Genomic DNA, 12587 nt, shown 5'->3' on the forward strand with positions numbered 1-12587 from the left:
CTTAACCTCGAAGCCATGTCTCCAGCCCAAGATTGCCCTTTAAAAGTGACGTCCTTTCTATTTTATTTTTACACACTCTTAGTTTTTCAAGGTAGGGTCTCGCTCTGGCCCAGACTGACCTGGAAATCACTATGTAGTCTCAGGCTGGCCTTGAACTCACAGAAGTCATCCTATCTCTGCCTCCCAAGTGCTAGGATTACAGGCGTGTGTCACCACACCTGACTTACATATTTATTCTTTTTAAAAAAATATTTTTATTTATTTATTTGAGAGAGAGATGCAGAAAGTAGAGAGTGAGAGAGTGGGTGTGCCAGGGCCTCTAATCACTGCAAATGAACTCCAGATGTGTGCACCCCCTTTTGCATCTGGCTTATGTGGGTCTTGGGGAATCAAACCTTGGTCCTTTGCCTTTGCAGGCACGTGCCTTAATTGCTAAGCCATCTCTCCAGCCCCACATTTACTCTTGATGTAAACTACAAAACTGAGATTCAGACCTCAAAACTAATTAAGGTTGGAAGAATAATGGAGTGCAAAAATACTTACATGATGTTAATAGTTTAAGCTGGGTGTGGTGGTGCACACCTTTAATCTTAGCACTCAAGAGGTAGAAGGATTGCTATGTGTTGGCTGTCAGCCTGAGACTACATAGTGATTTCCAGGTCAGCCTGGGCTAGAGTGAGACCCTACCTCAAAAAAAAAAACAAAGAAGAAAAGAAAATGGTTGAATTATCATTAATCTCACTACACATGACTCTTACCATTTTTTTTGTTTGTTTGTTTTTTCGAGGTAGGGTCTTACTGTAGCCAATGGTGACCTGAAGTTCACTATGTAGTTTCAGGGTGGCCTTGAACTCACAGTGATCCTCCTACCTCTGCATCCTTAGTGCTGTTATTACAGGTGTGTACCACCATGCCTAGCTCATCCAGTTTCATAGTAGTTTTTCTACCCTAAGTTTATAAATCTTTATTAAGGGCCAGGGATGTAGATAGTGGTAGAGTGTTCACCTATTAATTAATGTGAGTCTCCGGGTTCCCTCTCCAGCTGCACCACATAAATTAGGCATGGTAGTACTCAACTGTTATCCTAGAACTCTGGAGGATCATGGTCCTCCTCAGTTATTGGCTATATAGCCTAGACTGGGTTACATGAGACCCAATGCAACAACAAGCAATGCATTTATAGCTCATGGTAGAGCTTTTGACTACTTACATGCAATCCTTTAGGTTTACTTCCCATTGCTGGGTGAAAGAGGGCCTAAAGAGAAATATGTATTGTACATAGACATTACATTGTGCTTACAGTTTTGTTTTTGACTGAACTAAAACAGCAAGCCATTTCCATTTGTTTGAAAAACCTCTTTTTGTTAGAATTTTTGTGTACTGGGGATTTCATTTGTTTGACTTCTCAAAGTTAGGTAGAGTTCACTCTCCAGTTGTCTTACTTTTGCTGATGAGATTGACACCTTAGCTTTCCCCCTTGTGCCCCAACTTCTTCTCTTAGAATAATTTCTTTGTACAATATGATCCAACATTGTTCAAGGCAGATACAGATTTGTATTTTCTTCTATAAACATTGTCTTGGTATCAAGATAGTCTAATCAGGCAAGGTTCTAATTTTTTCCTCTGTATTTTAGTTTTCACCTTGTAAAATAGGTACAAATTTGGCTGAAAGGACATTATCGTGTGAAGTAATATACAATATCCCTGGGTAGCTTGACTCATTGTTTATTGTTTGGGATGCTTGAATTGATATAAATTTAGTAGATGCCGCTTGAAAACATATTCTGTGGCCTAATAATCCTTTTTACCCAATTTATTTATGTAGAGCGACAGACACAGAGACAGAGAGAATGGGTGCACCAGGGCCTCCAGCCACTGCAAAAGAACTTGAGATGCATGTGCCACCTTGTGCATCTGGCTTACATGGGTACTGGGGAATTCAGCCTCTAACTGGGGTCCTTAGACTTCACAGGCAAGCGCTTAACAGCTAAATCATCTCTCCAGCCCCCTTTATCCAATTAAAAAGTTTTTTTTTAAATTTATTTATTTAGAGCGACAGACACAGAAAGAGACAGAGAATGTGTGCACCAGGGCCTTCAGCCACTGCAAACGAACTCCAGATGCATGCACCCCTTTCTGCATCTGGCTAACGTGGGTCCTGGGAAATTGAGCCTCAAACCAGGGTCCTTAGGCTTCATAGGCAAGCGCTTAACTGCTAAGCCATCGCTCCAGCCCCCAATTTTTTAAAAGAATTTTTGTCAGCCAGGTGTTGGGGCACACACCTTTAATCCTAGCACTTGGGAGGCTGAGGTAGGAGGATCACTATGACTTTGAGGCCACCCTGCAACTACAGAGTTAGTTCCAGGTCAGCCTGAGCTAGAGTGAGACCCTACCTCAAGGGGAAAAAAAAGAAATATTAATGTCAGTCAACCTGGACATGAACTTCTACTTGTGACTTTTCTAAATATAGAGCAAGACGCTGAAGCTAGGGATATAATATGCTCAGTGGCACAGCATTTGCTCAGAACAAGGTGCTGTAACATTGGGTAAAACTAGTTTAATTCTTTTCTGGCTTGCAGTGGGTACTCAAAATATTGTCCCTACTGTAAATCTAACTAACTAGCTTAGAACCTGGGAATAGAACTTTAGAATTTTCAAATTGATGTCATATGGACACAGTTACCTGTTTGATCTGCAAATGTTACGTGCAATACAATTTTAAAAACTCAGCATTACACTGGTTATGGGGATTGTGTTTGTGTATGTATGTGTGTGTATGTATTTTGACATTTAAAAAAAATGGGTGCATATCATTCTCATGCTTGGGACTTAAGAGTGTAATGTCACATTCAACTACCTGAGATCATTTATAAACCATTCTGCCAACAGCAGTGCCTTCTATACTCCTTGGCAGCAGAATTATCCCCAACTAAGCTGCTTCTTTGAGAGGCCCTTGGCTGCTGTTCTAGTTCTACACTGTTAGAAAAAGCAGGAAGTGAGAGAAGACTTACAGCAGAGACAGGCTTTATTGAGGAAAGCCTGAGAAGGGCTTTGAGTAGGCATGCCAGAATATTCTGTCATTACAGATTAGGGAATACTTAGGGGAAAATGGGGTCATTGGAATTCTTTGGTTGTAAACTGACTTACTTCACACCAGGTCTTGGGCCACTTCAGGAAAATGATAGGTAGACAGGTGGTTTTGGGCCATTCTAGGAAACTGATAATGGGGATGAGTGGTTTGGGGTCTCTCTTGGGAAACAGTTAAAATAAAATGGCAATCAGAGTCCAAAATTAGAGACAAGTCTGGTTCTAACATGCTGACTGCCTTCCCTAATTCTTCCCAATTTTATGAATTTTTAAAATATTTTTTTCTGTTTCATAGGCTACCAGATATTTGTCGCATAATTATTTTTCTGAAATTAATCCGGGTTTCTGATATCTCAGACACTTAAGTGCTGCAGTATCTTTAGTCAAACAGCTTTAATTACAGCAAGATGCTTATTTGTGTGAGGCTTTACAAGTGACCTTGTGTGTGCATATGCGTGTGTGTGTTTTATTTATTTACTTGAGAGAGAAAATATGGGCATGCCAGGGCCTCTAGTCACTGCAAACAAATTGCAAATGAACTCCCATTGCATGTGCCACCTTGTGCATCTGACTTTACATGAGGGCTGAGGAATCAAACCTGAGTCTTTGTGTTTTGCTAGCCAATGCCTTAACCCCTAACCCCTAACCCATCTTTCCAGCCCATATATTTTATTTTTATTTTTACTTATTTATTTGAGAAAGAGAGAACAAGCGAGAGAGGGAGGGAGGGAGGGAGGGAGGTAGAGAATGGGTGTGCCAGGGCCTCCAGCCATTGAAAACGAACTCAAGTCACATGAACCACCTTATGCTTCTGGCTTAGGTGGGTCCTGGGGAGTTGAGTCAAGGTCCTTTGGCTTTGCAGGCAAAATATCTTATCACTCAAGTTCATAGTTGAGAGTTCATATTTTTCATTGAATTTTTAGGTACATTTGTAATATGTATTTAATACATACAGAATAATTTCACTGCCTTAAAAATCCTTCGTATTACATTTGCTAACTGGGCAACCATACCATTTATATATTATTTTTTCCCAAAATGACATGTAGTTAGTATTTATTTATTAGAGAGGGAATGAATGTGCCAGGGCCTTCAGCTGCTGTGAATGAACTCCAGACATGTATGCCCCCTTTGTGCACATGTGCAACATGGCACTCTGGTGTCACTGTGCGTCTGGCTTACATGGGACCTGAAAGATTCAAACATGAGTTCTTAGGTTTAGCAGGCAAGTGCCTTAATTGCTAAGCCAGCTCTCTAGCCCCGTTTTTAAAAATGTTTTGTTTATTCTTATTTATTTTTTTTTGAGAGCAACAGCTAGAGAGAGAGAGAGAGACAGACAGACAGAGAGAATGGGCATGCCAGGCCCTCAGCCACTGCAAACGAACTCCAGATGCATGCGCCCCCTTGTGTATCTGGCCAACGTGGGTCCTGGGGAATTTAGCCTCGAACCAGGGTCCTTAGACTTCACAGGCTTAACCACAGTACTAATCTGATTTACCAGTTTATTCACCTACCAGGGAATATCTCGTTTGCTTCTAATAGTTGTACGCAATAGTTCTTTTTAAAAATGGTTTTATTTATTTGCAAGCAGAGAGAGAGAGAGAGAGAGAGAGAGAGAGAGGAGAGAGAGAGAGAAGAGAGACAGGGAGAAATAGGTGTGCCCAGGCCTCCAGGCACTGCAAATGGACTCCAAATTCATGTGCCACTTTGTGCATCTGCTTTGTGTGGGTACTGGGTAATTAAACTCTGTTCATTAGGCTTTGAAGGCAAGTGACGTAACCCCTGAGCCATTTCTCCAGCCCATTAGTAGTTCTTAATGTCAATTTTATTGAAACACTGGGTGTTGAACCCAGGACCTTGTGTGTACTAGGCATCTGTGAGCTATGTCCCAGCCATCTTAACAACGCCCTTTTTTTTTAATTATTTATTTATTTATTTGAGAGCGACAGACACAGAGAGAAAGACAGATAGAGGGAGAGAGAGAGAGAATGGGCGCGCCAGGGCTTCCAGCCTCTGCAAACGAACTCCAGATGCGTGCGCCCTCTTGTGCATCTGGCTGACGTGGGACCTGGGGAACCGAGCCTCGAACCGGGGTCCTTAGGCTTCACAGACAAGCACTTAACCGCTAAGCCATCTCTCCAGCCCAATTTTATTGTTTTTTGAAGCTTTTAATCTCTGCTTTGGGGAGGCAGAGGTGGGAGGATCATGTACAGGCTAGCCTGAGTAAATTTAGTGAATTCCAGGTCAGCCTGGGCTAGAGTGAGACCCTAACTTGGGAGAGAGAGAAAAAAAAAAGATCCTTTCCTGTATATGTTACGTTGGCTACCCCCTGTTCTTTCTTCAGTATTACACACTCATTACTGCTCCTTTGTGATGTTTTGTTGTTGTTTGTCTTCCAGGTAAGGTCTCACTCTAGCCCAGGCTGACTGGGAATTCACTATGTAGTCTCTAGGTGGCCTTGAACTCATGGTGCTCCTTCTACCTCTGCCTACTGAGTGCTAGGATTAATGGCTATACCACCACGCAGGGCTGTGATAAGTTTTGAAGTTAGACAATGTCAGTCCTTCGACTGTTTTCCTTCTGTGTTGTGTTGGCTATTATGAATCTTCCCTTTCATAAAAACTTTTTAAAATCAGTTCATCAGTATGTATAAAATAACTTGTTGAGATTTTAGTTAGGGGTACATTGGAAAGAATTGACAGCTTGACAGTATTGACTCTTCCTACCCCTGGAAATGGAGACAGACATTTAATTAGTTTTTTTTTTTGTTTGTTTCTCATCAGTGATTCATAGTTTCCTTTACAGAATTTGAAATATTTTGATATGTTGATACCTGAGTACCAACCTGTTTTTTTGTTTGTTTTTTTTTTTTGTTTTTCTGGAGGCAGGGTCTGACTCTAGCTCAGGCTGACCCAGAATTCACTATATATTCTCAGGGTGGCCTTGAACATGCAGCAGTCCTCATACCTCTACCTCCTGAGTGCTGCCACCACGCTGGGTTTACAGCACTTTTTTAAGAAAGGGTTTTTTTCCCCCCTTAATCCATAATTTCATTCTCTATGTTTATGGTAGCATATATTGTGTCCTAGGAGATTATATCAGGGTTTAAAAAATACTTTGTTTGTTTGTTTGTTTATTTATTTATTTATTTGACAGAGAATGGAATTACAACTTGGCAAAAGGTAGGGAGCAACTGACAGTCTACCACCGGGCTCTAATGGCAGGTTTCCAGGGGGCTGCCCACCGCCCCACGTTGGGCACCACTTGCCCCGACCCGCGGGACCTAGTTATTCGTGAGGGCACCAGGAGGACCTTAGCCTGTGAAGAAAATGGGCGAGAGAGGGGAATGGACTCAGGCAAACCAATGCTTGTCGAGAGTCGTTTATTCAGCCAGAAGGCTCATCTTTTAAAGTCAGTTTTAGGTAGGGGAGGGGTAAGGGGAGTAGAGGGTGAGACAGTACAGAATGAACTCCAGATGCATGCGACCCCTTGTGTCTAACGTGGGTCCTGGGGAATAGAGCCTTGAACCAGGGTCCTTAGGCTTCACAGGCAAGCACTTAACTGCTAAGCCATCTCTCCAGCCCTTGTTCATTTCTTTTCTAAGTAAAAATATAAATACTACCCATTTTTTTTTAAACAGAACTCATTAGTAAAGGATACATGTAGCTGCAGTAATTATACATAATCCTTTTGGCTAATAATTAGCATTTTGGTGTATGTCCTTTCTAATCTATTTTCTTTATTTGTAGATCATATTTTATTACTGTTTGAATTTTTAGCCCTGGCTTGCCTTATATATATTTTTTAAATTTTTTAATTTTTATTAACATTTTCCATGATTATAAAAAAATATCCCATGGTAATTCCCCCCCCCAACACTTTCCCCTTTGAAACATTGTACTTTCATATATACAATATCAACCTATTAAGTACCCTCCTCCCTTCCTTCCTCTTCCCTTTATATCTCCTTTTTAACTTACTGGCCTCTGCTACTAAGTATTTTCCTTATCACACAGAAGCCCAGTCATCTGTAGCTAGGATCCACATGTGAGAGAACATGTTGCGCTTGGCTTTCTGGGCCTGGGTTACCTCACTTAGTATAATCCTTATATTTACTAGTGATCCTTCTGCCTTAGCCTACCCACCAAGGGCCACCATATTCAGCTTAATTGGGCATTCCGTGTTGTAACCTCCTTATTATAACTGTGTATAATGTTGCATAGTGCGTTTTAAAACAAATCCTATTTTGGACATTTGGGTTTAAAATTTTGTTTGTGAAAAAAGCTTTAAGAAGAGACTAGAAAGATGGCTCAGCAGTTAAGGCTCTTGCTTGAAAAGCCAAAGCCTGACAGCCCAGGTTTGATTCCCTAGGACCCATATAAAATCAGATGCACAAAGTGGCACATGCATCTGTTGTTCATTTGCACTGGCTGGAGACCCTAGTGTGCCCATTCCTTCCCCCTTCTCTCTCTCCCTCCCTCCCTCTCTCTCTCTCTCTCTCTCTCTCTCTCTCTCTCTCTCTCTCTCTCTCTCTCATTCTGTCTTTGCTTGCAAATAAATACATAAAATAGTTTTCTTTTAAAGAATATTATATTTATTTGAGAAAGGGGGAGAGTAAAAGGGAAAAGAGAGAGGGAGAGAGAATGGGTGTGCCAGGGTCTTTAGCCACTGCAAATAAAGTAGATGCATGTACCCTCTTGTACATCTGGGTTATGAGGATCCTGTCAAATTGAACATGGGTTCAATTTGGCTTCTCAGGCAAATGCCTTAACTGCTAAGTCATCTCTCCTGCCCCATAAAAATATTTTTAAAAAAGAGCTAAAAAAGACAGCCCTCTCTCCTCTAGCCAGTTGTGTGTTAATGGTGCCATGTTGAAAAACTATGCTACAGCGCCATAGTACCATAAAGAATATGAGCACACCAGGACCTCTTGCCGCTGCAAACAAAATCCAGATGAATGCACCATTTTGTGCATTTGGCTTTACAAAGGTTGTTAGTCTTTGCAAGCAAGTACCTTTAACCACTAAGCCATCTCTCTAGCCCTGCTTTTGTTGTTTTTTGAGACAGGGTCTTATGCAGCCAGGCATTGTGCAATAGTACCAGACACTGTTAGACACAAGTGAGATGCTGCATATTTTGTAAGCACAAGGAGCCTTCCATTGTTCTCTGAGTGCCATGTATACCATCTCTTGGTGTCTCCCACCCTTGGTCTTTGGCACCTCCATTTTCATCCTTTTGCCATTTTATAACTTTCTCCAGTAATCACTCCGTGTATCACCTTTCTTTGCCTTCTTCAGTAAGCATAATTCTCTGGAGACTTTCAGATGACTGTGAAATGGCTCTTCCATGTCAACAATGAGAGGCATTCCATGGTGTCAATGACCCAACTTTATTTAACCCTTCACGGGGGGGGGGGGTTAATTTCCAATTGTTAGCTATTACAAATAAAACTATTATTATTATTCATGTAAAAAAACTTTGTATGTGTTTGGGCATGTTTCCCATAGTGTTCTCAGAGGATAACTTTGTGCTCCACCTTTGAGACAGAATCTCTGGTGCTAAAAAATGAACTGCCAAACTGCAAAGAAACATCTGACTAGGTGTCTCCTCCCCCAAGTTTTAGATTCTCTTACTGTAACTCCAGTTTTATTGTAGGCATGATCACAGATGCTTGTGCCAGTTTGTCTCTGGCTTTGTTAGTGCTGAGCAATTGAACCTGTGGCAGTAGACTTTGCAAGCAAGTTGCCTTTAACACTAAGGCATATCCCTAGCCACATTTGGTTTTCTATGATTTCCCACTATTGTACACATTCATGCAATATGGATTGTTAAGGTTAAATACTTGTGTAACAAGAAATTTATGGAAGTAGAATTGTTAAATTTCCATGTAGAAATACAAGACTTTTGAGTCTTTTCATCCTGAGGTGCCACATTGCATATTACTACTTTCAATTAAAGGACCGAGAAGATAACTCATCAATTAAGAGTGATTGGCAAGGAAGCGTGTGAGGACCTGAGTTTGAGTTTCAGTACTCATGTCAAAAGCTGGCTTGGGTACTCATACCTGTATTCACAGTTCTGAAGGGGGGGGCAGAGAATCAATGGGGCTCACTGGTCAGCCAGATTGATTAAAAAAAAAAATTCGTGTCACCAGGTTCATTGGCCACTCTTTCTCAAGGAAATAAAGTGGAAGAGCAAGAGAATAGTGCACCTGATGGTCTACAGTGACTTCTACATGCATGCACCACACAAATGAATACAAAAATAAACATTTTTTTGGTCAGTTTAATTTGGTTTGAGCTTTATGTAACAGGGATCAGGGATAATGGGCCAGTTGTATCTGAAGACAGTCTTTATTAAAAAAAGAATTTTATTTATTTATTTGACAAAGAAAGAAGGGGGGAGAGAGAGAGAATGGACGCACCAGGCCCTCCAGCCACTGCCAGTGAACCCCAGATGTGTGCTCCCCCTTGTGCATCTGGCTTACGTGGGTCCTGGGGAATTGAACCTGGGTCTTTTGGCTTTGTAGGCAAACACCTGAACTGCTAAGCCATCCCTCCAGCCCAAGAATTTCTTTATTATTTCTGTGTCATAGCTGTGTCTTTGAGTTGGCATAACATCTCTGTTTTTATTTTAGGTTTTTTGCATTCTTCTATTTTCAGTGCTTCAGCATGCAGAGGTTATGATTAAGTTTTAAGTTCTTATAACTTTGGGGGTTTTCTTTTCAGATCTTGAAGCAGAAAATCGAAAACATGAAAGTAGACAGGACTAAACTGAAAAAGACACCTACTGAGGCCGTAAGTAACACAAGTTTGCTTTATTTCCTTCACCTTTAGGTCATTCTGATTTTCCAAACATCTCCAGTTTCTTTAAAGTATAGTTACATAGGGGGCTGGGGTGCATTCTAGTTGTAGAGCACTTGCGTAGCATACTTACACAGGACAGGGTTCAGTACTACCACAAAAGAACTGAAAAAAATACTAACTTGGTTTGAAATAGGTTTCGTTTTTAAACTTGATTTTAAAAAGCAGGTAGGGGCTGGAGAGATGGCTTAGGGGTTAAGACACTGTGAAGCCTGAGGACCCATGTTTTACTCTCCAGTTCCTATGTAAGCCATTGCAGAGGTAGTACACATGTCTGGAGTTTGAATACAGTAGCTGAAGGCCCTGGCATGCTAACCCCCCCCTTCTACCTCTACCTCTTATGAAAAGAAAAGTGAGGCATTCTGTTTGGCTTGCTTCAAAGAAAAAATTAAAAAGAGCAGGTGGGTAGCCAAGGCCTGTAGAAAAGGAAGTCTGAACAATACTTCAGCTATGGATACATGAAATGTGTTCTCAGGCTGCTATATTTTAATTTTTTATCAACAACTTCCATAATTGTAAACAATATCCCATGGTAATTTCCTCCTTCCTCCCACTCCACTCTCCATCATATCCCTTCCCCTTCTCAATGTCTCTTCTTTTGTTTTGATGTCATTGTCTTTTCTTCTTATTATGCTGGTCTTGTGTAGGTAATGTCAGGCACTGTGAGATCATTGATGGCCATTTGGTGTCTGCAGGAGCATGTTGTAAGGAATCCTACCCTCCCTTCTACTTTTACATTCTTTCTGCCACCTCCTCTGCATTAGACCCTGAACCTTGGAAGATGTGTAGAGATATTTCAGTGCTGAGCATTCCTCTGTCACTTCTTTTCAGCGCTATGGTACCTTCTTAGTCATCCCAAGGTCACTGCCATCTGAAAAGAAAAGGGTCTCTAACCAAAAGTGAGAGTAGCAATAATATATGGGTATGAACATTAAGAGAAATGCTTACTGGGCAGTTTGGTGAGCATAGCATACACACACACACACACACACACACACACACACATATATATATATATATATATATATATATATATATATATATATATATATATATATATACATACTATATACATTTGACCAGACAGCAGCAGATATTACACCCCTAGGGCTCCTGACTACCCCTGTGGTAGGTTTTCAGTATCAGGGATGTATTCCCTCTCATGAGGTGGGCCTCTAGTCGAAGCATGTGGAGTCTTCCACAGTTGGGTCTTACAATCTATTCCTAGTGGGAAACCAAGAGCCTCAGCAATGGCCTGTAATGTTTTGGGGGTATGATGGACTTTCCTGCCCAACAACTCACTGGAAGGTATCCCATCCCTGGCACTGAAAATTTTCTAGTAACAATGTATGTCTTCTGAGTGTTCCATTATCCAAAAAAGTAGATTTCCCTAGGACTTATTTATATCCTCTTAGATTTTGATTAGCCCTCCTTTCACCTTTCCTTTACTCAATCTCTTCGCTTGAACTTACTTAGGTCAGGCTGCTATTTTTAAGCATTAAAATGTAGTTTGGTGTTGCATTCAGGTTCACCTTGCTGGTAGAAATCATCTAACCAAGAGGAGCTTGTGGGGAAAAAACAAGGTTTATTTTGGCTTACAGGCTCAGGGGGAAGCTCCACAATGGTAGGGAAAACGACAGCTTGAGGAGAGGGTGTGTATCACCACCTGGCCAACATAAGGTGGATAATAGCAACAGGAGAGTGTGCCAAACACTGGCAAAGGGAAACTGACTATAACACCCATAAGCCCACTCCCAACAATTCACTCCCTCCAGAAGGCGTTAATTTGGAAATCTCCATCAGCTCGGAAGCTAGCATTCAGAACACCTATTTTTTTTTGTTTATTTTTAATTTATTTGTTTGAGAGCAACAGAGAGAGAAAGAGGCGATAGAGAGAGAGAATGGGCGCGCCAGGGCCTCCAGCCACTGCACACATACTCCAGACACATGTGCCCCCTTGTGCATCTGGCTAACGTGGGTCCTGGGGAATTGAGCCTTGAACCGAGGTCCTCAGGCTTCATAGGCAAGAGCTTAACCGCTAAGCCATCTCTCCAGCCCCCCAGAACACCTATGTTTATGGGGGCCACCTGAATCAAACCACCACATTGTGCCCTGGCCCCCATAAACTGATAAACATTCACGATTTCAAATGCAATGCATTCATTCAGTCCAACTTTTAAAAAGTCCCCATAGTTTTTATCAACCCCAATGATGTTCAAATGTCCCCATAGTCAAGGTCTTTTAACTTAGTCATAATACCAAAAAAAAAAAAAAAAACACCCCAAAACACATAATGGCACAGAATAAACATTCACAGTGCAAGAGATGGCATTGGGCATAGCAATAAAATATTCAAGCAATACATGATGTAAACAGGGAAAACACCAACCTCTGTAGCTCCAAGTCCAACAACTCTAGCCAGTGACAAATCTCCAAGTCTGATAATTCTAACCAGCAGCAAGTCTCTGGAATTCCAATTCTGCCCCTCCAGCTAGGCTACTCACAGTTCTGTAAAACATCTTTTTGGCCAGCAGCTTTCCTTAGCAGCCATCTCTTGTTCCTGTCATCTCCACTGGGTCTCCACTGCAGTCCACGGTTCAAATCCTCATGGCTTCATTGGGTCTCTATGCAGGCATC

The 12587-nt window shown here is 41.4% G+C and overlaps 1 protein-coding gene across 13 annotated transcripts in view; it reads left to right on the forward strand.

Moving 5' to 3' along the window:
* The window catches only part of Huwe1 (HECT, UBA and WWE domain containing E3 ubiquitin protein ligase 1), a 198312-nt gene that overhangs the window by 36399 nt on the left and 149326 nt on the right, over window positions 1-12587 (forward strand). For all 13 annotated transcript variants that reach the window (XM_045140148.1, XM_045140153.1, XM_045140152.1 and 10 more), the window contains one exon: window positions 9816-9884. In XM_045140148.1, coding sequence (XP_044996083.1) covers window positions 9840-9884 — 45 coding nt within the window. In that variant the 5' untranslated portion in view covers window positions 9816-9839. The remainder of the gene's footprint in view (window positions 1-9815; window positions 9885-12587) is intronic.

The sequence above is a fragment of the Jaculus jaculus genome, chromosome X (assembly GCF_020740685.1).
Source record: "Jaculus jaculus isolate mJacJac1 chromosome X, mJacJac1.mat.Y.cur, whole genome shotgun sequence".
NCBI classification, from domain to species: domain Eukaryota; kingdom Metazoa; phylum Chordata; class Mammalia; order Rodentia; family Dipodidae; genus Jaculus; species Jaculus jaculus.